Source organism: Pelobates fuscus, chromosome 8, assembly GCF_036172605.1.
Source record: "Pelobates fuscus isolate aPelFus1 chromosome 8, aPelFus1.pri, whole genome shotgun sequence".
In the NCBI taxonomy this organism is placed as follows: domain Eukaryota; kingdom Metazoa; phylum Chordata; class Amphibia; order Anura; family Pelobatidae; genus Pelobates; species Pelobates fuscus.
This window is the reverse complement of record NC_086324.1, coordinates 161,731,603-161,756,671: the sequence shown is the minus strand read 5'-3', so window position 1 is coordinate 161,756,671 and position 25,069 is coordinate 161,731,603. Positions and strand designations below refer to the sequence as shown.

General features: G+C 38.6%; 1 protein-coding gene across 4 annotated transcripts in view; it reads right to left on the bottom strand.

Moving 5' to 3' along the window:
* The window catches only part of LOC134571899 (ankyrin repeat and fibronectin type-III domain-containing protein 1-like), a 261,503-nt gene that overhangs the window by 75,766 nt on the left and 160,668 nt on the right, over nt 1-25,069 (bottom strand). For 3 of the 4 annotated variants that reach the window (XM_063430579.1, XM_063430580.1, XM_063430582.1), the window contains one exon: nt 2,970-3,098. In XM_063430579.1, coding sequence (XP_063286649.1) covers nt 2,970-3,098 — 129 coding nt within the window. Of the gene's footprint in view, nt 1-2,969; nt 3,099-17,948; nt 18,141-25,069 lie in introns of those variants that run through there. The other variant, XM_063430581.1, reaches the window with a different exon arrangement.

Below are 25,069 nucleotides of genomic sequence, written 5' to 3'. Positions count from 1 at the left end.
TTTCCTGAGTCTGCTTATCCCATTTGTCATAATTTATATTTCTGGTCCTCATTAATCTCTGGTGTCTGGAGTAACTATATGCCAGTGAGGTAGTGATTTTACATAAAGAATATATGGACATTGTTAATGCGTGGCAATGAAAGGAGGTTTGCTGAGGCTGTTTATGCTATGTGTAAAAAGCTTTTCCTATAAGGAAACCATGATTTATACGATTCAAAATGAACTGCAGGATCTCACAAAATGTATTTTTTGTGGTGTTTCAAGACATTTACTAATATATTTATTCACTAAACTGGAAAGTGTAGGCAAACAAAAGAGACGTTTCAAATTTTAGGCATAGTTGAACTGGAAAATGGCAGACATTTTTCAGGTTATTTTGTCCTGATATTTGGTATTCCGTTGTCAGTTCCCAATTTACTGAATACAGAGCCTAGTGGTTTTGGCATTTTGTACTGGCACTGGTGAATACAACATACATGACATTCACACTCTGTGCCATCAAATATTATGGAAATCATTAAACAGATTCAAACAGATTAATTCATGCTAAACATCAAGTGTATTATATATTTTATATATATATATATATACTGTATGTGTACTACTCAAAATCTAAAAGCAAAAAACCAAAACTTGAAAGAAAGACTAAAACTTATTCTATTGCAATAATGCTGGATTTTAAATGACAGAAGATAGGTTTATGTCATTTAAAGGGACACCAAACAACTTTAGTTGGTGTATAGATCATGCCCCTGCAGTCTCACTGCTCAATTATCTGCCAATTAGGAGATAAATCACTTTTGTTTCTGTTTATGCAAGGTTAGCCACACCTCCCAAGGCTGTGAGAAGACAAGCTAGCTTGACTATTTCAGGGCACTCACACACAGGAGATTACTGCTGGCTTTAGCAGGCAACAAGCAGAGCAGATAATTCTAAGTTAACCCCCCTGTGCAGTAAATAAGACCTGTAGGGAGGCTGTGTGAGCCAGTGCTGCACAAACAAAGTGAATTGAGTCCTAAATGGTAAAGAGCCGAGCAGTGACACTGCTGGGGCATGATCTGTGCACCAATATTAGTTCTGGCCATTAGGAGTTACTCGCTATCTCTGCTGATCAAATGGAGGAACTCTTTACCACTAAGGTTGAATGAAGGCACTACCTACAGTTGCAGGTTGAAAGGAAGCACTCCCTGCTGGTGCTGGCCAAAGTGAGTAATGCTCTGCCACTGCTGGTCAAAAGGAAGCAATGAGTACGGCTCCTGGCCAAAACAGGGCACTTTCTAATGCTCCTGACTGAAGGAATGCATTCTGCTGCTGCTGGCCAAAGGGCACCACTCACTGCTGCATCAGTTCTAAAGGAAGCACACTCTACCATAAATGTTAGTCATTCCATAAAAGTGCAGTAAAAAAAAGTAAAGATAAGGGTACAAAATAGAAATTGTATTGTAAAACACATTATTACTGACAGTCCAACCAAGTCAAAGTATGTTTGACATATAATACGGAGAGGCCGTTGTAGCCAATTTAATTCTGTATTTCTCCTTCATCTGGCTCCCCAAGTAAAAGAAAAGTCAGTGGCAGGAAAGGTAGTGGATGCATGGAATAGCCTTCCAGCTGAAGTGGTAGAGGTTAACACAGTAAAGGAGTTTAAGCATGCGTGGGATAGGCATAAGGCTATCCTAGCTATAAGATAAGGCCAGGGACTAACGAAAGTATTTAGAAAATTGGGCAGAGAGATGGGCCGAATGGTTCTTATGTACCGTCACATTCTATGTTTCTATTTGTAGGGATTAATCCTCGTCCCAGAATCAATACCCCAGGGGGAAAATAACGAGTGGGTGAAGAATTTGGCAGAATTGACAATGATGCAGGTTATAGAAAAAGAATCAGGGTGAGGTCCTAATTACAACATAACTATTGTCTCCCAGTGTGTGTTTGTCTTAATGACAAAATAACTTTCAAATTTCCCACTATGAAATTAATCACTTATTAAAAGGCAGCAGTCAAAGTATGTAACATTTCTACCGGCAAACATATTTTTAGGATACTTACCCAATGTAATCTCTTCCATAGAACATTTTAATACTTATTTCAACGCATAGATTGGAAATTCGTATCTTAATCCTCTTAACCTGTGGGTTAGAACTTCCCCAAAATGATCAGCAGAGTTTCTTACCAGTAATGGATAGGTGGGGGATTTCGGGGTGGAGAGAAAGTTGCCAGTGATATATTTTGCACTATAATTATTTTATGACTTTATATTGACACTGATTGTACCGCCTTTTAACATACTACACAAGAATGATTAGAGAGGTTCTGTGCAGTGATGGCTAACCTTGGCTACTCCAGCTGCTGTGGGCTCTATTGTATACAATCATCAGCTACTTAGACATTTCTTCAACACAATATAAACTCCATAGCCACATCACGTTTGTTGTAATTGTCAAGATCTCTCTCAGAAGGCAACCATGCCACAGGCATCAATGCATTATTGCAATGTTACATAGTGAAGGCACGGTGTTAAGAGCCCCCATAATAGGGTTACTTCTGAACCTAGGTGCACCCTTTGTTTTTCTGGCTGGCATGGTTTATTCAGAGTTTACCATAGGAGCCTGAGGCCAGACAGTTAGTATTCAATATGTGCATCACAGAAATCAAAGAGAGGGGACAAAGTAACATATTGTTAAACACAGATTAGAGCAATACTAGAAATGGTTAATGGTTATTTACACAAAGTATTGACCGTTTATGTAAATATGATCAGCCATGTCTCCAAGGACTGATGTGGTGTGCTGCTAGATGGTTAAGGTAAATGACTAGAATAACAATATGAAAGACACACATTTGTAAAACAGTGTCTCCCTCCCAGCATACAAAATGAGGTTTTTGACCGTTTTGAACAGACACAAACTTATATGATAGAACCACAGTACGGAAGACACACGAAACCGCTCCAATTCCTAATCTCTCACCATTCAATGCTCAGTGATCTTTGTCGGAACACAGGCTGCTCCAAAGGTGCCAACGGAGCATCGTTTCTTTTCTCTGACCTTTCTTTCAAGGACAAACGATGAGTGAACTTTGAAAGACCACCAAGGGACCTGAGGAAAGAGAAGATTAATATAATGAGTTCATCTAGAGAAGTAAATATCACGTTTTTACAATCTGATCTCACGATAACGGACAGAGGCCAATCTTCATATCCTACTACAAAACAGCACCTGGAATGATTGTGGCATGATTTATATAACAGACCTACAGAAGAATGGTACCGTACTGCATTCTATGAGAGCTATTTATAGTGCATTTGCACAGACTGTACTGCAGTAGAAAGATGAATCATGGCAGATATGCAGTGTCTATAGAGGCATATGTAACAAGCATCATCCTGGCAGTTAGATACAAGTAAAACACCCATTAATAGACTAGCAACTATTGGCTTTCAGATGCTGTACTAAAACACTTGCATTATGGGTAAAGTTTGAGACTCTAAATTAACAGAGTTTGGTCTGAAAATAACTTCTAGCCTGAAGAAATTTTGGAGAATTATATCTTCTCAATCACATTTTACTTTTTATGTACAGTTACGAAGGGTTTGTTAAGATGCTATGTGAGGTACCGAATAGATAGAATGATTGTCTGAAAAACAATGAATGCTTCAATAAAGGGTTTATTTAATATCTGTATGACTGGAATGCTAAGAAGCAAAAACAGAATGTGAGAAAAATACCCACTCAGGAACAAGTTTTAGCTCACGCGTACTACCACAGAGGGAACTTATACCATTTGTACATAACAATATCGACAAAACATATGCCAAGCAAGTACCCTCTGCCTTAGAAATACAGCAACACAGCAGTTAACTCATTTTGGCCTTCCTAGATATGTGAATGGCTAAGTCAATATTCTGCATACTTACCAAAAATGATGCCTCAGAGGTGGAGAAACAAACCTGGACAGTCAGGACTGCTACAGTTAGAGGATAACTATCTCCAACTGTGACATCCTACCAGCAAGTCTGTCAAAGCATGCACTCTGCAAAGCACCGGGGAAAAATCTGAAGAGCTGGTACCTATAACCTAGCCATCTCAGCATCGTGACACACAACAGAGTGACAGATGATGACTATTTGTGGTTACATGTCAAATAATACAATTAAAAGCAAATAGCAGTTTCTACATGAAAATACAAAATAATGAATATGGGCAGAGAACAGTAAGATATATTAATTTCTTGGTCACAAATTCACTAAACAAAAAGGGGTTTATTTGCAAAAATAGAAATTGCGGAGAATGGAAAAACTAATTGGGCCATAATAGTTGAACTTGAACACTAATTTGCAATTTTCAAGCTCAGATATTTTGGCTTAGAATCTCTAGTTCCATCTGTAATTTAGTAGATACATGTCAAAGTCAAACAACAGCCACCACAGCCAAGGATTCTGGGTAATGAACAGCAGAGCACACATGTTTTTTGGGGTATTTGGTTTAACAAGGAGACTATTTTGATCATGCAACACAGTAACTGTTACAAGATCTCTGAGCTGTGCATCTTTTCTTTCATACAGATTTGGTACCTGCCATCCAAGGAATGTTAAAACATGCTTAACAAAGCAGATATGTTGTGTGTTTTTACCCAGAATCCCCTGTTGCAAAGGGATCAGTGTGATGATTTTGTGGCAGGGTATAGTTTTGGACCTGCTTGAGACTCTAGAATGCACTCATAAGTGTTCTTTATCACTAAAGTTCAGTATGAATTTCAGATCTTATTTCAAGTTGTCAGCCTGAATGATTATCTAGGATTTTTGATGTCAGCTGGTTGTCAAAATAAGCCATGAAAAGAAGATACTCCGCACATTCGACTTCAGTGGGCTGCGATGTATCTTTCAGCATTGGCAGAAGAGCGCGTTGTGAAGAAGACCCATAATACACAGCAAGCAGAGTCAAACCACAGTTACGTAGCCTAATTACCCAGTGAGAGTCACTAGCTGTAAAACTGGAACATATATTGATATATGATGACTATATACATGGGCAGACACATATATAAATAGATATGCCTATGTGTACATACTTGTGTAAAAATAGATGACAAGTAATACTTAGTTGCTGCAGCCAATATTCTACAAATTTATCTAAACCCTTATAATTAGTCTTTAAGTTCAATTTAAAGCATAACCTGGAATTAAAGGGACAATATAGTCAGCAGAACCATATAGCATGTCCTTGTAGGGTTAACAGTGGGCTGGAATGACCACATAGTGACTTTTACTTTTGTTTATTTTTATTAATTGCACGTGAATCTTGTTTATTTATACTGGATTCTGGCTGCAATTATTTTGTTCTGGTTCCAGAGGATTCCCCATACAATATCCTGAGTCCAAAAGGCAACATGATATGCAAGACTAAGAGATCCATCTTGTGAGTGCATATGAAATAAAAGGTGTTTAATTTTTGAAACTGGTACACTATGTTTGTGGTTCTCCCTCTCGCTTCTATGTATTTAATGTGATAAGAGGAAAGAACAGAAGGCTACTTCCTAAAAAGATACCTTTACATGCTGGGACTTCCAGGGTTAGGTCCTGCAATCCTTGCAGAACATATGTTCAGCGTCTCCACGCTCTGTATGGTCATGCTGAAAGCTCCTCATCGATATGCATTGATTCAATGCATCTCTAGATGGAGATACTAATTGGTGTAACACTATGATTTGCCACACATGCGCACTAGCCTACCAAAGCTTCCCTATGGGGAGGCAATGCATTGTCTGGAACCATCAATATTGATCTCAGCCAAGGAGGCGAGACAGGCAGTATAGAGACCGATGTGGGATTATATATATATATATATATAATACCTATAATAATCAGTTTGTGCGTCAAACTGTCCTATTTTGTTCTAGTACTGGAGGCTCCCAAGGTGAACGGTTTTGTTACTATATATGCACACCTTCACTTTCTTTCTATGTCAGACTGTTCTTTCACAATTTCAAGGTGCGTTTAAGGTTATTCTCTGGTGCAAGGATGAAGGACTTCCTAACTACCTGAAATCTGGATGCAATGCCATGAATTAAACCATGAATCAGTGTCAAATTAACCCTAGGACATGACACGTTGTTCCTGGGTACAGGATTACCAAGTATTCCCCCTGAGATAAAAAGAACACTTAAGTACCAAATCCACTACAGCCACCTGTACTGGTTATTGTACCAGCAGTGTCCTGGTGCCTCCCAGTGTAAGATATCAAATCGTTTCAGCATGGCTGTCTCAGTACAGCAAAACACAGTTGATGCATGACCATGCTCAGTGGCTGAGAATAGAAATAGTAGAAGTAAAAGCCAAAATCTAATTTTAACAAGTGGTTTCTGCAGGTCATATCTAGAAGTCTACCTAATAACTTCATGTCATGACCTGTCTCAATATCACAGAAACTGAGAAAGACTGTACTAGGTTTAATATGATACTGAAAATAAATTACCAAGCAGCAACGAACAATCAGTTAATACGGAAACCCCACAAAATGGAAGATATGTTGCTGTAACGAAGGGATATGAAATAGTGAGCACAAATTAAAAATGGGGTGGGTGAAAGAAGAAATAAACTAGGAGAGGCACAGACAATCCAAAATGAATAGATTGTAAATATTAAAAAAGGGTATAGAAATGGAGCATGAACTGAAAAATATGATAAAAACAGATAACTAAAAATACATCTTTCTATAACACTAATTTATGAAATGGTGAAGAGATGTTGGAAAAGTAAGATAAATTTGGGGAGAGCAGGGGGGAGGAAAGACCAGAAAGTGGGGAAAGGAAACAAAAGACAGGGAATTGCACAGAATGAAAGGAAAACTAAAAATAAAGTTCTGGAGGGGAGAGAAAGGTCTGAAAATGAGAAAAAAAAATGTAAAAAAGTGGTGTGTGTGAAACATAATTGGGCTAGGTTCATGTTAGCAATAATCCATGCAGTAAAGCAGTGTCTACACACTCACATACTGTTACTGTTATGAACTCCACAATGAGCCGACACTGTGAGTCAGACTTCCTTTACATTGTAACCTGAAATATTACAGATATCTGCTCTTTCATTAGGAAGATAATGCACACAGAAGGTTGTAGCGGTGAGACTTCTGTTAAATAAAATACCCTTAGCGAGTCTTAATGCAGTGCAACTAAATGGCATACTTTATATCCATGCTCCAGTAGAACAATTACTAGATAACGTGCCTCTTCTCGGGAAGGATCCTTGTTACCGTCTGACTGCGGGCATGAGAGATGTAATGAGGTTTGCAAATTAGAGGGTAGGCTGAGGAAGAGGAAACAACAGACAGCACAGTGACAGTGAATACAACTTTTGCCATATTTAACATTTGATGACTCTCAGGCAGCACCACGGTCCAAGTGATTATGCTAGATGCTGCATGTTCTAGATTAACATCATCCCTTACCAAGTGTCCCTATTTAGTTATTTAAGGACAGTCCCTATTTTCGGCCCACATCCATCTGTCCCTCTTTTCTAGGAGCTCCATATTGTTGGTGAGTCTGAGTGTATAACAAAGTTCCATAGCAAATATACTCCCAATCAGGCCCGGACTGGCCATCGGGCACACCAGGCAAATGCCCGCTGGGCCGCAATGTCCATGGGCCGAGGCCAGCAGGGGAGGTCACAGGATCTCCCCAGCCGGTCCATGTAGGGCTGGCACTATCCAAGTGCCGGCCCCGCTGTTTTCCATGACGAGCACACTTGCACAGACATGCGGCTGTGGAGGGAGAGGAGGACCCGGTGGAACTCTACCTTGCAGCTCTGCCAGGTTCCTCTCACGGTATCCGGAGCATTGCCATGGCAACACCCCACGATCTCATGAGAGTTCACTCACCACTAACATTACCAGGGATGGTGTGAGAGTGACGGTCCCCCCCCCTACCAGGCTAAAGGTAAGGGGGGGAGGAAGGACCACTCACACACTGCACCCCTCACATACACCCACATAACTCCCAAACACACACACACACACACACACACACAAATACTTCCACATTTATTTATTTTATATTATTATATTTATTTATTTATACCCAACTCTGGATCATCTACACACATAAACACACTAGATCCCTATATACACTCTGAATCCGCTATATACACACACTCACTAGATCTCCTATACACATTCTGGGTCCTTCAAACACACACTAGACTTCTATACACAAACATACACCACACACACTGCACCACCTACACACACACTACATTCCTAACTAGGGATCGACCGATATTGATTTTTTAGAGCCGATACCAATACCTATATTCTGTAAACTTTTAGGCCGATAGCCGATATAATTTGCCGATATTCTGTACATTTACCATTTTGGAAAATAAAAACTATTTCTAAAGGTTAATGCACAAAATATACATGCCACGTGTAGTGGATGCAGTGTGTTTAGACACGGGAGCTGTGTGTGTTTGTGTAGTGTGTGTGTTGTGGATGCAGTGTGTGTGTTGTGGATGCAGTGCGTGTTTGTGTAGTGTGTGTGTTGTGGATGCAGTGTGTGTTTGTGTAGTGTATGCAGTGTGCATTTGTCTAGTGTGTGTAGTGTATGCAGTGTGTATTTGCCTAGTGTGTGTAGTGGATGCAGTGTGTATTTGTCTAGTGTGTGTAGTGGATGCAGCGTGTATTAGTGTAGTGTGTATATAATGAAAGCAGAGTGTTTGTGTAGTGTGTGGGTAGTGTGCGTAAAGTGAATGCAGTGTGTGTGTAAAGTGAATGCTGTATATACTAAATGCAAAGTGTGTGTGTTTGTGTAGTGTGTGTGTATAAAAGGAATGCAGAGTGTGTGTGTATTTGTGTAGTGTGTGTATAGTGAATGTAGTGTGTTTATATAATGCAGAGTGTGTGTGTTTGTATAGTGGGTGTATATAATGCAGTGTGTTTGTGTAGTGTGCATTATATAAACACACTACACAAACACACACTGAATTATATAAACACACTACACAAACACACTGTGTATATAATGCAGTGTTTATATAATACAGTGTGTTTGTGTAGTGTGTATATAATATAGTGTGTGTATACAATTCAGTGTGTTTGTATAGTGTGTGTATATAATGCAGTGTGTTTATAATTCAGTGTGTTTGTATAGTGTGTGTTTATAATGCAGTGTGTTTGTATAGTGTGCATTATATATACACACACTATACAAACACACTGAATTATATACACACACTGCATTATATACACAGTGTGTTTGTGTAGTGTATGTGTATATAATGGAGTGTGGAGTGTGTGTGCGAGGGGGCATTTTTTATTAAAAAAACATTTTTATATTAAATATTATTTTTTAATATTTAATTATTATTATTTTTTTATATTTAATTATTATTATTATATTTTGTTGTACCGACTCCCTGCTTGTTACTTGGCCAGGGAGGGGGGATATAGCAGTCCCTGGTGGTCCAGTGGCATTGGCTGAGCTGGGGGGCCCGGCGGTCCTCCAGCTCCCCAGTGCAAGTCTTGCGACCAGCGTGCCGCGCGGAACATTGCCATGGTAACCCGTGGCAACGCTCTGACGGCCGCGGGTCTCGCGAGATTTACACTGGGGAGCTGGAGGAGCTGCTTGGAGGTGAGTAAACGCTTGCTGCCCCCTCCCCCAGGACTGCCGGGCTTGTAATGAGCCTGGCGGTCCTAGGAGGTATTATCGCCAATATCGGTATCTCTATTGGCCGATACCGATATTGCCGAAAATACCGAATATCGGCTGATTATATCGGTAAAACCGATAATCGGTTGATCCCTATTCCTAACATACACACTCTGGGTCCCCTATACACACGCTAGATTCCTTGTAAGCAAACACATACTACATTCCCTAAATACACACTCTCTACAACCCCAACAAACACTACGTCACCTATACACACAGAGACACACCAACACACACTACATAGCTTGTATGCACACACTTACTACATCCCCTATACACACACTCTCTACAGCCCCTAGCCACATATGCATCACATTACACCACAAACATAACATGACTAAAACCGACACAATACCACACCACAATCAGCTCACTCTACACACATGCAATGCTACAAGCAGGCTCCAAACACATGCATGATATGCTTTCCTTTTGTCTCCTGGTATCCCATTTATAAAGACACCAGAGACCAGTTGCAAGGAAACACAGTGCAAGCATGTTATTACATTTGCTTGTACTGTGCTGAGGTGAATGTGTTTTGTTGTTTTTCCTTATGAATCTAAATGTATTATTGTCCCAATACATGAAAATAACAGGCATGTAAATGGTGAGTGTGCAATGTAGCCTAGCTTTAGAACAGAGCAGGGATCTACCAAAGGGCATCTACCTGAGTCGCTATCCAGTCTCCCAAGTAAAACACTCAAAATATTGAAGAAAACCAGTAGTGGTAATTGTTTACAAATGTGGGGTGGCAAAGTCACCGATTACTGAACTACACCTCCCCCTTCATGAACATTCTGTTTCTGATGGAATTCTGCAGAATGTGTTATTCCTTCTGTTCCATACTATTAGTTCCAGGAGTAAGCAGTCTTTCTTTAGCCGTTAAAAAGCTTCAACTCCCATTATACTCTTAACAATAAAAAAGGCTGCGCCACAATCAATAATATAGGATAAAAGTATGTAAAAAGTCAAATTTAAAAAGAAAGTCCAACTCTTATATCCTTACGAATGGTCTTTGATGCAATGGTGAGGTCTTCTAATACTGTAGTTGTTCCACTTTATATAGAAGATAAAAAAGAGAGAGGGACAACCAATGGTGCAGTATGTAAAATTCAAATGTGGACGTAAAAGAAATAGTGGTATAAAACTCACATTTACCAGAGCTTATATCCAGCTCTAGAATGAAGCGCATACAGCGGTTTAATCCCCGCTTATGGGATATATAATGGGTCCCTCTCCGTCACTGGTGTCCAGTTCTCGGGATAAAAGAGACAGCCGATAGTGCTCACTGTATAGCAATATTATTAAAATAATTAAAGAATGTACTTACAAATAAAGAGCAGACCGACTGCTCTGTGATGACAGCTTGGGTGGATTAATCCCCACCTAGGATTTCTTTAAGTACAGGAAACTTCCAGGGTTTTTATAAAACCAATTTAGATAAAAGATAAATAAAATAATAATAAAAAGCCAGGGTAAAAAAGGTTATGTGTCTATAAAAAAGGTAATTGGCACAAACAAATGACCAAAATACTTTAATATATATAAGAAAAACACAATATTTAAATTTCCATAACGCGTTTAGTCAAAAAAGACTTTATCAAATGGAATAACATGTAATGCCTGGCTCATAGGTGTTATAAAGGAACATAACTAATTGAAATATTGGCGCCACAATTGGTCCATCCAATCAGAATAAAAAAACATATTTGTCAGATTAAAGTACATAAATAGTTCAATAAATAGATAGTTTGTAATACTATAACATAATTCTGATGTGTTTAAATCTAAAACGAGGGTGGGAAGGTGTACATTTAGACGATTTAAAAATAGCCACGTGACTTTCGGCACTTCCGCGTTTCTGAAGTTTAGCCGCAATGTAGCATGGGAAATGTAGTTTTGTTGGCCGCAGATGGTGGCCGTGTAAATAACAAGAGGAATAAATCAATAATTAGATAGTTTGTAATACTATAGCATGGTTATGATGTATTTAAATCTAAAACGAGGGTGGGAAAAAGTAAATTTAGACAATTAAAAAAATGGTCACCTGACTTTCGGCACTTCCGCGTTTCAGAAGTTTAGCCGCAATGCCGCATGGGAAATGTAGTTTTATTGGCCGCAGATGGCGTCCGTATAAATAATAAGAAGAGGGGAGCAAACTCCAAAATAAAATAATAACATAGCTCCAATTAAAATATAAATATATGAAAAAAGATCATAATGAGAGAAATGAGTATGAAATACATAAAATAATATTTGTTATAAAAAGAAGCAAAAAAAAAAGAGAGGCACAGTACAAAAGGGAAGAAGGGGAAACCTTAATAACAGATGGATACTTAAGGATATATATAAGAAAAACATATAAATGCCACTCACTAAAAGACTTATGTAAAACATTTTTAAAAATTACATGTCTACAAATAACAATAAAAACATGGTTATTTAAAGGTACATGCATCATTTTTCATTATTATAAAAAATTATTATGAAAAATTATGTAAATCAAAATCTGCATTAATACCATGGGGTATAAGGGTCTGAAGTTTATACACCCATTCCATCTCTGTTTTTCCAAGCAGCTTTTTTATATCTCCTCCACGCCAGGAGGTAGAGCATTTTTCTATACCAGTACATTTTAATAGGCGTGGGTCATAATAAAATGTTTGGCTACTGTATGATTTAAGTATCCATTTTTGATATTTCACATGAGATACTCAATCCAATTATACCTACCCATCCAAATATTGTTTTTAGAGGAGCACCCAATTTTAAATCTATTCCAACTACAAATTTTACTAAGAAATCTCCTACCAAAAAATGTCTCTTTCTTTCCTCAGACGAAAGGTTTTTACAAATGCAAACAATGTATTGTGTGTAACACTACAGATCCTTCTATTCAATCTAAAGTCACACAATTCATGTCCAAAAGGACCAAAAAAATTTATAATATTTATGATTTTATATGTTGCAATACGAAAAATTTTATTTTTCTGCTTGAGTGCCCATGTGGCCTCCAATATGTGGGGATGACCACAAGGTGCTTAAAGATAAGACTGAGCGAACATTGCAGAAATATCAAAAATGGATACTTAAATCATACAGTATCCAAACATTTTATTAGGCACAATAAAGACCCACGCCTATTAAAATGTACTGGTATAGAAAAATGCTCTACCTCCTGGCGTGGAGGATATATATAAAAGCTGCTTGGAAAAACAGAGATGGAATGGGTGTATAAACTTCAGACCCTTATACCCCACCCCATGGTATTAATGCAGATTTTGATTTACATAATTTTTCATAATAATTTTTTATTATAATGAAAAATGATGCCTGTACCTTTAAATAACCATGTTTTTATTGTTATTTGTAAGACATGTAATTTTTTAATTTTTTACATAAGTCTTTTAGTGAGTGACATTTATATGTTTTTCTTATATATATCCTAAAGCAGTGTTTCCCAACCCAGTCCTCAAGGCACACCTACCAGTCCAGGATTTAAGGATTACTCAGTTGTCTAAGGTGTTTTTTCTTTTTATTCTAAAAACACCTTAGACAAAACTGGGTAATCCTTAAATCCTGGACCGGTAGGTGTGCCTTGAGGACTGGGTTGGGAAACACTGCCCTAAAGTATCCATCTGTTATTAAGGTTTCCCCTTCTTCCCTTTTGTACTGTCTCTCTCTCTTTTTTTTTTTTGTTTTTTTATTTGTTTCTTTTTATAACAAATATTATTTTATGTATTTCATACTCATTTCTCTCATTATGATCTTTTTTCATATATTTACATTTTAATTGGAGCTATGTTATTATTTTATTTTGGTGTTTGCTCCCCTCTTCTTATTATTTATAAGGCCGCCATCTGCGGGGATTAAACCGCTGTATGCGCTTCATTCTAGAGCTGGATATAAGCTCTGGCAAATGTGAGTTTTATACCACTATTTCTTTTACGCCCACATTTATCTTCTATATAAAGTGGAGACACTACAGTATTAGAAGACCTCACCATTGCATCAAAGACCATTCGTAAGGATATAAGAGTTGGACTTTCTTTTTAAATTGGACTTTTTACATACTTTTATCCTATATTATTGATTGTGGCGCAGCCTTTTTTATTGTTTATATTTGTCTTGTTTTAAAGGGTCTGAGGGATCCCCTTTTAAAGGGTTGCTGCCTATAAGTTAACCAGCGCTGTCTCATTCTTTTATCTTTGCTCCCATTATACTCTGCCTGCCTAATTTTTCATAGTGTGGTTATTCAAGGGAACATATTGTGATTAATTATTATGACTTGTACAATATGTTTAGTTTTAATACAAGTTTTAAGAGTTTTTATTTCTTTACAATTTATTTTTGTTTGTGGTCATGTCAATGTTTTAAGGATTTGTTTACAAATTTGTTTCTCTCTTTCTCTGTTGAAAAAGTGGTAGCATTTTCTTTCTCTGTCTCATGCAGAGTAAAGAGATTGATTATACTTTCATCGTCTTATAGCCAAATACAGGGTCTGGTTTAGAGTCAGGAACACTAGCTTGAATTGATCTTTTTGACTCAAATTGCACCCCTATTTTTAGAGCTAGGAAGTACATGGCTGGAAGATAGACGCATAATGAACATTAAGAATACGAGTACTAGTCTAGGTGCATTTTTTTTTTGCAGGGGACCACATGTGCCTAATGATAATTATGCCTTCATCATCATCTGTTATTTAGTATTAGGAGGCGGAGCCTAACCGCTGAGCAAGCAGCATGCAGGCTGAAGGAGCTCCTCAGCATAACTTTATTATTAAAGGGACACTGTGGGCACCCAGATAACTTCAGCTCATTGAAGTGGCCTGGGTACAGTGTCCCTATTGCCCTTAGTTCTGCAATGTTTATATTGCAACACTAAGTCAGCTTCTAGTGGCCGTCTGCCAGACAGTCACCTGAGGGCTTTCTGGTATGAAACAGACCTCTGGTCCGGTATCTGGCGCTTGACATCCTCACGCTCTGCATGAGGAAATTCAGTGTCAGGTTTTTCCCCATAGGAAAGCATTATTTCAATGCTTTTCTATGGGGATGTCTAATGCACGCGCTGCATTTCCCACGCATGCACATTAGAGCCCGCTCGTCTCAGGACATAAGAGCTTGGACCCAGTGCCGCGGGACATCGGCGCTGGGATCAGGTAAGTAAATAATGGCTTTTTAACCCTTTATTTGCAAGGGAGGGGAGAGGCAGGGGGAGCGGTAGTGCCAGGAATACAGCGATCTGCTACTTAACCCAGAGCAGGAGAAACGACAAAGCTCCCGTCTAGAATCTGCATTGGCTGCGGTTTGTGCTCAGTTCCTCTTCTGCGGACTAAAATACTTTGCCTCCAATCTATTCTACTCACCCGGGCTGAGAGTCCTTCAGAATTTATACCCAACACACTGCCCTCACAGGCGGAGGGCCACTGGACACAAAAGAAGACACTCTGCTAAACAAACCTCTAGGTCCAAGTACAATTGTACCAACGGTAAGGTGTCTGGCACTGAGGCCTGAAAAATGTAGCTATTTGCCCATATACAAGACAGAAGCGAGAGAGAGAGAGGTTCCTGGCTGCACCATGCTGATATTTTAAAATTACACAGCAAGTACATACAAATATTGCCCAACTTAAGAATGGGTGACTATCCCTCCATTACATATTTATCAGTCTACGTCAAAGGCCCTGAACTAAGGCTTCCCTTGCTATAGCCAGTTTTTACTTCAGATGAAGCTGGTCCTAGTGGTTCACGGTTGTTTATTATCTTGTATTTTTTCTTCTTAAGTAGACACAATCATCTAGTTGACACTTACAGTAATAATACAGGCCACCTGATTGTAATAAATTACCTCTCATACAGATATATGCCTAGTATATATCTCTAGTGTATTGCTTGTGATAAACACTTTAAAATGTGCAGCATTCTCAAAATGTTTTGTATATCTCTACCGATCATCAATTGGTCAAGTTATCTATGCAATAATAATCTTATTTTCTATACACTTCAAGAATAAAGAATTTAAAGCTGCAATGCCACCCCATTTCCCCTCCCATTAAAAAAAAAATTTTTGACTGAAATTCCAACCCAGTTAAGAGATAAAATGAGACAAAGTAGGGACCCCTGACACTTCCAGATATTGGGCAGAGCTGCCGCCGTTTAAAAGTGTTAATCACCCCAGCCGTCACCAGTGAGAGTTCAGCAGAGATGTCGGTTCCTGGCGCTGCTAAAGAGCTCCTGCTGGAGGAGATAAAGGCACCCGCAAGGCACAGGTTCACAAAATTATTCTCACCTTTACCTGTTCCCCACATCATGTAGATTGGGGTTCTTTGATACAGTGCTTTAGCAAAACAGGATGTTACCATGAATGGCTTAGTGGTCGGTGCTGCAGGTGCAATTTCTCTACTACCTGTTCAAACATCATGATCATAAGTATGATGCCCAGCAGGGTGAAATTTGCTAATAAGAACAGTAACATACTATAACCCCAGGCATACATTACTAGTCATACCAAAGTGTATACTTTCTTGTTAGATAATCTAATAATATATTTGTCTCAATTTGAGATATGTGGGTGCAAAATGATTCTCTTCTGATATGTACATATTATATCTAATACTAAAAGTCAATAACCGCCTACAGTAGTGCTTGGCTTTCGTGCTGTCTTTATATGTGTGGCATTGGGTGGGGTTATGTCTGTGTTAGGTGTAGCCTTGTTTGATTAACACTGCTAGTGTTTGCAGTGGTGCTCAGTACCGTGTAGACTGGCATCGAGACCAAGGCTCCCACTGAAAACATGTCAGACTCACAGGTCACAAAAAGAAACCAACTAGATACAAGAACTTGGATCTAAGCAAATTACTGTATAATCCTATAGACTGTAAGCTCGTTTGATCAGGGTCCTCTTCAACCTATCGTTCCTGTAAGTTTTCTTGTAATTGTCCTATTTATAGTTACATCCCCCTCTCATAATATTGTAAAGCGCTACGGAATCTGTTGGCGCTATATAAATGGCAATAATAATAATAATAATAATAATAATAATAATAATAACTGTGCCATGCACAAAGCCTCATTATCAAATTGTATTGGTGCTTCTACAGTACCATAAAACAAGCATAACAATGAAAATTGGTCATGGTGTGTGCAGAGACATTAGGGTCATCAATGTTATAAAGAATGGAGCAAAAAAAATCTCACAGGAGAGGGGAAAGGGTCTGCTAGAGATAAAACAGCAGGTGGAGGAAAAATGAAATAGTGATGTAGGTGGAACACTAATATGGGGAACAGGAGGTTAATATGTAGTAAGAAATATACATTTGGAAAATTATAGAATTCAGTGCAGTAAATAATATGCTCGATAATTATGAAGTGTTAAACGAAAGTTAAAGATAAGCCAGCAGTTCACAACCCAGTCCTCAAGTACCCACAAACAGTCCAGGATTTAGGGATTACCTAGTTGTGTCTAAGGTGTATTAGAAAGAAAAAAAACACTTTGGACACAACATGGTAATCCCTAAATCCTGGACTGGTAGGGGGTACTTAAGGACTGGATTGGGAACCACTGCTCTAAGCAATCAATTAAAAATGAGCACCACAAAATCTCCTGAAGTATGATTACCATGCCTGCTGGCTGTGCATAAATGTATGTTCTCGTCGTTAAGTGGACGGGCCAAGAAAGGTAATAGGGGTTACCATCCAAAAGCTCTAGAAGAGTTATTGCAGCATAACATAAGCCGCTGTGTAACTCCATCCTGTGAACATCTTCTGTAGCAGAACCAAATGGTGAAAATAAATAAATAATCAAATGCAATGACAGACTGGAGTCTGCCGTAAATGAGAAGAACATATGGAGAAGGAGAGAGGAGGCTCTTGACCAGAGTATTATGTGCTCCAATTTCGGGGAAGAAAATTAAGGGGACACGATTGGGAGAAAAAGCACCTGTTGGGTGTTAATCTTGGGAGCATTATATTTCTACCTATCTTTATTACTGCTGTATCAACTACTTATTCACCCAGTGCTTGTGTTATTAGCTTTTAACCTTGTAAGTACCAGGAGGGAAAGGTCTTACCTAGACCACCCTCTGCTACCCAAAGAGTTAATAGTCCACTACAGTAATCTTTAATTCTATCTGGCTGCATATATGTAGTCCAGCTCTTCAAAACCCCTGTCTCTGAATTGCATGCAAATGTGACACTTGAAATAATTGCCCGGCATTTTTCCCTTCTCAGCAAGCAGCAGTGCACACTTACCTGGCATTAGTCTGAGCTCCGCACTATGCCTGGCTTTCACGTTAACGGCACAAAGTGAGGCTCCCTCGTGTGCAAGAACCAACCTGTTCTGCTGTCCATCTGCATGTCAACTCTGTCTTCAATATCCCTCAAATCTACAACATAACAGCGTCTTCTGTCTAATGCTGCTCACCTCTTTATTTCTCTTTCTCTCGTTCTCACTGTTTTCTACTCCTCTCTCCTTCTGTCTTTTTTTTTTTTTTTTAACCAATCTTGTTTCTATAGAAACAAGATTAGCTGGGAGAAGGGAGGGGGGACTATAAAAGCCCCATGTGACTAAGATTCCAACACTAGAAAATCTCTCACTCCTTTCCCCCCCAGTTTCATTGGATAATGTTTTTTTTTTTCTTTTACATAACAACAAGCTATTGTTAATGGTACCCAAATAGCATGAACGAAGAAGATAAGAATGCTTTCAATGTTAATAGAATGGGTCCAGAAAGGCTAGTATGATTCAGAAAGTTCAAACAAGGCTTGGAACATCCCAAGAACACAAATCTTACATACTACATAGAATAAGGTTTAGAGTTCAACCATAAAAGCTTAAGCATCAACAGCCACACTATTAGAAAATCTTAGTGACTTGATTTATCAGGACAGGATTTACAGTGCACACCCCAGTACTTTCTAAGCTCATTCAGTATCAAGATGCAATGTACGGACACACAGGTATCCAAACCGGCTCCTTGAACAAAAGCATGTGAGTGATAGTGGCCTTTATAGAGGAATAGTAATACAAATGGTCAGATGAAGATGTACTCATCTCAATTTTTTAATTTACGCTTATTTTGTTCTACTTAATGCTTGTTTCCTACTGTTTAGTGAAATCTTTGCTATTTCCTCCAGAGTGATGCATGTTTGCTTTCCAGTCCCATTCCTACTCCACTTAACCAGCCACATTACTTTCATGACACGACAACTAATGAGGTGTACTGATTGCTTGTTTGCAGTCAGAATTCCAGTTCTTCTAAAATGTGTTTAGTACTCTCGACAAGTAAACTTCCTGGAAAGGTAGCATCCCTGGATGGTTCCACTTTGATAGTCACTGAATTCCGCAGTACGAGCAATTGTACAGACAATGATTGTGGATTTGCAACACTGTAACTTTGGCTTAGATGGGTTGTCTATATAGTGTTTGTTGTGCATGGTACTAAGAGTTACAGTCAAAAAAGGTTACTAGATAAAATGTGAACCTTACAAAGAAATAGTTGGAGTGTTGTAGACAATGATACATTCTGTTTTGGACAAATATCTAAAGCAACATGTGAGATAGCAATTAAAGGTCAGATTAAATCTTAAGGAAGCTATCCTGACAAATGAGAGTCAAGTGGAATCTTTATAAAGTGGTCACATGATGGAGTATAAAAAACAGAGTATACTGTTACAAAGTACCACGTAGAGTTTGAGAGAGGGGGCATATGAAAAACACATTTCTCATGAGCTGCATTTGCTCCCATAAACCTGTGATGTCCATGTTACCTGTAAGGGCAAGTTAAATTCACCTTGCACCTTCTGTCAATTGATTTTGTTCAATTATTTTCAGTAACTTTGTTTTCATTTTATATGACATACACAATAAAACAAGGGAATAGCGTGAAAAATAAAAATTCTGCGACAAAGTTCTATAAAGAGTAGCGCAAGCACCAAAAATATTATATGGTTTCAACTGTGAAAACTCAACTTTCAGAACTTTTTCCCACAATCACAGCCGCATACAACTTCCTGTACTCTATAGCACGTTTATCTATAGAATATAGGTACATATAAACACATATATAATATATTGTCCATGTGTCAACCCTGATTTCCATGCATTCTGAGCACCAGATTTCTGTAATAAAGTGAAAGGACACAACAGGGTACACGTATATGACTCATGTGTTACATATGAATATGCTCATTTTTATATCTGTACATCTCAAATAAATGAAATTATTTAATTAACAAGAATTATGTATTTTGTACAGTTTCTGAGTAAACAGATCCCTCCGTTTCATTTTAATATTCTTCTCCCTTGCAGGCAAGCAATTAAATGAGTATTCAAATAAGATTTCTTCTTTCTTTTCAGATCTGAATAAAGGAGATACACCATTCTGCTATTAGTTGAGGAAAATTGCTTTTGATATAGAGCGTGCGTGTAAGCACATTCACCTCGCACATTCACCTCAAGAAGAAACTGCACTTGTGCCGACATAAAGACTGTGATTTTTGTTTACCCTTAGAAACTGGAATCCAAATATGGACTTTTCTAGCAATAACTAAAAGTAAGGATGTACTATCATTATTATCCTCCAAACACAATCAACTGTGATCATAAGGAAAACAAAAGCAGAAAAGAAAAATCAAGATGTTGAAATACTTGAATTTCATTTTATCATAATCAGAACTATGTTACCAAAACCCCAGTAAAAATTAAAGCAGGATACATAGTATACATAAAATACAAATGAAAAATAAGTAACGTAATCAATACAGAGTATACGTATATAGGAAGTAAGGAGTACTTACAGCAAGACATTCCTGGTATCACCATTTATTAGTAAAGGTTTTGAAGAGTTCAAACACCTTTGTGACACATTTAAGCAGTTAACAGAAAAGCTCAGTTTGTTAGAACTTACAATCCAAAGGGAAGTGGGGGTTAATGATCCAGACGCATTCGTTAATAAGAAGTGATTGCCACTTGGGGTTGCTGGTGTGGTAAGGATAAGGGTACAGCAGAGATATCATGTGTTGGAGCGTGGCTGAGGGGATTAGTTTGTAAGCTTGAGAGGTATAATGAAATAACTGTACTTGTAGTGAGCAGTAGTAACATGATTTAATTTATTGATTCATAGATAAGGAGACTAATCAAGTGTTTAAAGGGTTATTATATCCATGTTTTTACTAATTTGTAACTAATTCACACCTGTAAATTAAGTAACAACTAGAGATGCACTGAAATGAAAATTCTGGGCCGAAACCGAAAATTCAGGATGCCCTTGATTTAAAAAAATGATTTAAAAAAAAGTTATTTTCCTATAATTGTTTTAATATTAGACTTTTTAATGAATTGAATTAATCTAATATGAAAAACTTCCCTTCTCCCTTCTCTTTTAGTGGTCCCCCCCCCCCCCCGCTTAATGTTCCTCTCCCTCCCTCTTTTTTAGTTTTCTTTCCCCCCTCCTCCCCAGTCCCAGTGTTCCCCCCACCTCCCCTGTCCCATAGTGTTCTTTTCTCCCCTCCCCTGTCCCATAGTGTTCTTTTCTCCCCATCCCCTGCCCCATAGTGTTCTTCCCCCCCGTCCCATAGTGTTCTCCCCCCTTTCCCCCTTCCTCCCCCCCGTCCCAAGTGCAGTATTCTTGACTTTTCATGTTATCATTACTATCTTTCATTGTGATATATAATCATCTGAATTGTTAATGCAAGAAAAAAAAATGTAAAAAAATGTCTGCAAATTTGACCCATTTTCGGCCAAAACGGGATAGGCCCATTTTCGGCCGAAAATTTCGGTGCATCTCTAGTAACAACTTAACTGCAATCCAATGAAGGAAGCCCTGTCCATCATCACTCCTCCGCTCTCTGTGGTCCAATTAGATGCTTCTCATACAGAGGTATTTGACTGAACCCCTCTGCCCGGCTAAGAGCACATGCGCACGCTCTGAGCCAGGTACGGGAGGCAATGGCTGGTGAACGAGAGAGGGGATTAATAAGAAAAATTAAGAAAATAAATGTAGAGAGTGAGGGAGGGCTCTAGTACGGAAAGGATGGAGGGAGAGGACGCTGAAGCTTCCCAACTGTGCACAGTGACGACAGACCTAATCTTTGCACAGAATTGACAGAGTTCCAGGCTGCCTAAGTTACATGGGCCAGGCATGCACCTAGTGCAAATATTTCTGTATACACAGTTTTTGAAGCAGAAATGCTGCACATTCTAAAAGCAGACGTGACCATGATGGTTGTAGTAACCATTTAAATTAGGGATTGACCGATATTGATATTTTAGAGCCGATACCGATAATCTGTGAACTTTTGGCCGATAGCCGATAACTTGCCGATATTCTGTACATTTACCATTTTGAAAAAATAAACTATTTCTTAAGGTAAATGCACAAAATATAAATGCCACATGTAGACAGGGGAGTTGTGTGTGTTTGTGTAGTGTGTATATAATTAATGCAGGGTGTGTTTGTGTAGTGTGTATAGTGAATGCAGTGAGTGTTTGTGTAGTGTGTATAGTGAATGCCAAGTGTGTGTGTTTGTGTATAAGAAAGTAGTGTGTGTGTGTTTGTATAGTTGTGTATATAATGAATGCAAAGTGTGTGTGTTTGTGTAGTGTGTGTATATTATGCAGTGTGTGTGTGTGTTTGTGTAGTGTGTGTATATAATGCAGTGTGTGTGTGTTTATGTAGTGTGTGTGTATAATGCAGTATGTGTGTCTTTGTGTAGTGTGTGTGTATAATGTAGTGTGTGTGTGTGTAATGCAGTGTGTGTGGGCGTTTGTGTACTGTGTGTGTATACTGCAGTGTGTATGTGTTTGTCTAGTGTGTGTGTGTGTGTGTGTATAATGCAGTGTGTGTGTGTGTTTCTGAAGGGATGTAATTTGTGTAAAATGATTTTAATTTTATTTTTAATATGTATATATTATTATTTTTTTTTAGTCCCCCCTCCCTGGCCAGTTAACAAGCAGGTAATATAATATAATATAATATAATATATCAATATTAATATAATATAATATATAAATATTAATATAATATAATATATAAATATTAAAAATTAAATTAAAATAATTTTATATAGCATTCCCTGGTGGTCCAGTGGCATGAACTGAGCAGTGGGGGTTCAGCAAGCTGTTACTTACCTTCCCAGCAGCTCCTTAAGCTCCCTGTGTAAATCTCGTGGCCCTTGTGCCGCGCAGAGCGTTGCCATGGTAACTCATGGCACTACTCTGACAGCCGCGGGACTTGCGAGATTTACACAAGGAGCTGAAGGAGCTGATTGGGAAGGGAAGTAACAGCTTGCTGCGGGTCCCTCCAGGACCGCAGGGCTTCTCATTATGGGCCCGGCGGTCCTGGTATGTATTATCGGCAATATCGGTATCTCTATTGGCCGATACCGATATTGCCGAAAATAACGAATATCGGCTGATAATATTGGTAAAACCGATAATCGGTTGATTCCTAATTTAAATAAGTTTAAATAACAAATGGGCAACAATTCAATACAAGATACAATGGGTCACTGCAGTCAGTATTATTTTAAAATTAGCGATCTCTCAAACATAAATCACTTGATCAGGTGGGCAATGGAATTTTAGACACACTTCGATTGAATTAGCAGGTTAAAGGGACACTATGGGCACCCAGACCACCTCAGCTAATTGAAGTGGTCTGGGTGCAATGTCCCTGTCCCCTTACCCATGCAATTGTAATTTTTGATTATATTGCACGGTTAACACTGCTTATAGTGGCTGTCAATCAGAGGCACTTCCTGGTGGTTAGGAGGCTTTTGGCCACTTGACGCTAAATGTCCTCACGCTCTGCATGAGAACACCCAGCGTCAAGCAAAACCACATAGGAAAGCATGACAGCAATGCTTGCCTATAAGGAGGGTCTAATGCGCTTGTGGCGTGCACCACATATGCTCTTTAGCCCCCTCCAACTTTGTAATCCTAGCACTATAGTATCCCTTTAAGCATTTTATGATAGGTGACAGATATACAATAAAATATGGACGTACATATAAGTGTGAGTGTATATATATATATATATATAAATACACAAATTGATTAGATGTTACTAATAGACTGTGACTCAGGAGATGTGTCATTTTGTGGCTGACAACATAAAGGGCTAGAGTTAGTAGCTAGGCAACTTGCACTCTATTATAAAGTAAAGACACATACACTAAGATCAAAAATCTCATTAAAGGGACTCACTTAAACAGTACTGAAGTATTTTTTGTTAAGTATTAAGAATGGTCTGGTCTGTGCACCATACACTGATCAGCCACAACATTAAATACTGACAGGTGAAGTGAGTAACATTGATTATATTGTTACAATGGCAGCTGTCAAGGTGTGGGATATACAGTTGCAAGAAAAAGTATGTGAACCCTTTGGAATGATATGGATTTCTGCACAAATTGGTTATAAAATGTGATTTGATCATCATCTAAGTCACAACAATAGACAATCACAGTCTGCTTAAACTAATAACACACAAAGAATGAAATGTTGTCATGTTTTTATTGAACACACCATGTAAACATTCACAGTGCAGGTGCAGGTGGAAGAAGTATGTGAACCCCTAGACTAATGACATCTCCAAGAGCTAATTGGAGTGAGATGTCAGCCAACTGGAGTCCAATCAATGAGATGAGATTGGAGGTGTTGCTTACAGCTGCCCTGCCCTATAAAAAACACACACCAGTTCTGGGTTTGCTTTTCACAAGAAGCATTGCCTGATGTGAATGATGCCTCGCTCAATAGAGCTCTCAGAAGACCTAGATTAAGAATTGTTGACTTGCATAAAGCTGGAAAGGGTTATAAAAGTATCTCCAAAAGCCTTGCTGTTCATCAGTCCACGGTAAGACAAATTGTCTATAAATGGAGAAAGTTCAGCACTGCTGCTACTAGGAGTGGCCGTCCTGTAAAGATGACTGCAAGAGCACAGCGCAGACTATCAAGGAGGTGAAGAAGAATCCTAGAGTGTCAGCTAAAGACTTGCAAAAGTCACTGGCAAATGCTAACATCCCTGTTAGCGAATCTACAATACGTAAAACACTAAACAAGAATGGATTTCATGGGAGGATACCACAGAGGAAGCCACTGCTGTCCAAACAAAATATTGCTGCACGTTTACAGTTTGCACAAGAGCACCTGGATGTTCCACAGCAGTACTGACAAAATATTCTGTGGACAGATGAAACCAAAGTTGAGTTGTTTGGAAGAAACACACAACACTATGTGTGGCAAAAAAGAGGCACAGCACACCAACATCATGTGGTGGGGGCATCATGCTTTGAGGCTGCTTTGCTGTGTCAGGGCCTGGACGGATTGCTATCATCGAAGGAAAAATGAATTCCCAAGTTTATCGAGACAT